Source organism: Sphaeroforma arctica (genome assembly GCF_001186125.1).
Source record: "Sphaeroforma arctica JP610 unplaced genomic scaffold supercont1.3873, whole genome shotgun sequence".
In the NCBI taxonomy this organism is placed as follows: Eukaryota; class Ichthyosporea; order Ichthyophonida; genus Sphaeroforma; species Sphaeroforma arctica.
The window spans coordinates 1-2,407 of NW_014036685.1; the positions used below are offsets into that span (position 1 = coordinate 1).

A 2,407-nucleotide genomic window follows, 5' to 3' on the forward strand; every position below is an offset into this window, starting at 1 on the left:
TGTGATCGTATACGGGATCGTCTACAGCCATACACACACGTAGTGTAGCCGTGCGTGTGTGTGCTTGCACATCCACCCACCTGAAGGCACACTTGGCTGTGGCAGTGCGTGTGGTTATAGTGACGTGTGCCACGTGTGTGATACTGGCAAGGGCCTCTCCTCTGAAGCCAAACGTCGCAATACTTTTGAGATCGTCAAACTTTTTCAGTTTACTCGTCGTAAAACGTTCGCAGACAATTCCTAGATCTTCACGCTATATGTCCAGGGTTTAGGGTTTCGGGGTTTGAGTTTTCGATTCAGTGCTTAGGGTTATGGGAGTGGCACGAATTGCGAAATGTGCGTGTCTTCGAGAAGACATTCGTTGTCAGTTATTTAGCAGGTATGGGAATAGCATTCATGCATGTGTGCATAGTGATACGCTACAAATATACGTTGAGTATACTGCACATTGGCATTGAAAGACGAATATAGGACACACAGCCCAAATTCAGCACACCCTGAATACACATCCGTTTTTACTGATCTACAGGATTATCGAGTATGCGACAAACATCTGCTGAATTTGCGACACATTTGTAATCGACGGCTAGAAATACCACGTATGTCGTAAATTGAATAAACTATACATACCTTGATCCCACATCCGTTGTCACTGATCTGTAAGACCTTTAACCCACCCGATTTAGCCACAACGTTGATACTAGTTGATCCTGCGTCCAGACTGTTCTCCAGAAGTTCTTTGATGGCATTGGCCGGCCTGTGAATGATCTGTAAATAGCACACACAGCATTTTAGCACTCACATAGTTTGATTGGCGATTATTCGATGGCATTGGCCGGCCTGTGAGTGTTCCATAAATAGCACACTAACAAAACAGTACTGTAACGATTCCGTTGGATGGCTCTGACACATTCATCGCACTGCTTATGTTGTCTGATACGGGGTAGGTAGTATAGGTAGGTTAGGTGGTATATCGCGAGTGTTTTAAGGTTTTTAGGTGGTATATCGCGAGTGTGTGCGAGGCGTTGATGCAATGTGATTGACTGGTGCTCATGCCCCAAAATAGAAAGCACTGAACCGATCATGTTTTGTGATAGCATGGGTCACGTCGTGCTACAATTAATATAGAACGAATTACTACTGACCCCTCATGAGTTGTATATCGTCTTGCACCAGTGGTTTACAGAACATCTTGAACTCTAAAACCCTAAAACCCCAAAACCAATGGTCTACCAGTCATTGAGTGATCTCTACACAATAGACCGCAAACGCCCATCTCGCAGTAGTCTTGGAAAGTCCTCCAGTCATCAGAGACTGAACTCACGGGCAGGTAGAATGCGTCTGTTGGTGACGCTCTCCGTGTGCACGTGTGTAGCTAATGAGACTCCTTGTCTTGTCAGATAAACAGATAAGAATCGTTCAATTGACTATAAGCGCTTGAGTGCATATACATACACGCCAGAAGCACTCACGAGCACACCACACAGACTGTTGAGGTACAACACACAGACAAACACACCCACATGCGTCTCAGATGAACAATTTATATCACACATTCACATGTTCGTAGGTACGTCCCATATTTAGGAGTTTAACCCCCTAAACCCTAAACACCCCTAGTACACCTGTAGTGATACCACTAATCTACCCCTACCTCTCCTGCGGCTATGCGGTTTACCACCACTTCATCCAGTTTCTTGATCTTGGATGGTTCCGAACTTTGTTTCTGTTTGCGCTCAGCCTTCGCCTGGGCATCCACCTCGGCCTGACTGCGCACACTCTCACCGGCGGTGGGTTGGGAGTCTCCTTGCGTCCCGCTTTGTCCCGCTATGACCGTTTCACTCACCACAACTTCTTTAATATGCAATACCTCAGGCTGGTCACTGTGTGTATCCAAGCCCGTCTGACGACCCACACTTTCAGTGATCGCAAGCACGGCTGCTGTCCCGCTTTGTCCCGTTTTGATCTCCTTAGTTGTTGTCTCAGATCCATCCGGACTCATCTTGTCAGCTGTATCTTTGGGTTTTAGGGTTTTTACCACAGTTTTAAACTCAGTTGAAGTCGAGGGCGCACGTGGCTCTGTGGCGATGGTCTCTGCGCCTGTGGGATCTTCAATGCCCATCATTGCTACACAACTGATGGGAGTGGTAGACAACGTAAAAGTACTTATAAGCATGTGCAAAAACTGCACAAACGTACGTAAACACATGCACAATTACTGCACACAAAAACGTAAATACATGCGCTACTACATCACGATTGAGAATAGGGACATATAGATACGAAAAACCTAAAACCCTGAAACCCTGAAACCATCGCACTGAGAGACGGGTTGTCCTGGACAGAAAGTGCACTAGGGAGCACCCGATGTCCCCAAAAGGGTTCTAGGGTTTTGGGTATTAATATG

General features: G+C 46.2%; 1 protein-coding gene across 1 annotated transcript; it reads right to left on the minus strand.

Moving 5' to 3' along the window:
- Positions 1–80: 80 nt before the first annotated feature.
- On the minus strand, positions 81–2,122 carry SARC_13889 (hypothetical protein; the record flags this gene model as incomplete). The annotated part of the gene is made up of 3 exons (XM_014291978.1): positions 81–253; positions 631–768; positions 1,655–2,122. Coding segments are annotated over 3 exons (779 nt in total), but the record flags the coding sequence as incomplete, so codon positions are not given.
- Positions 2,123–2,407: the final 285 nt, after the last annotated feature.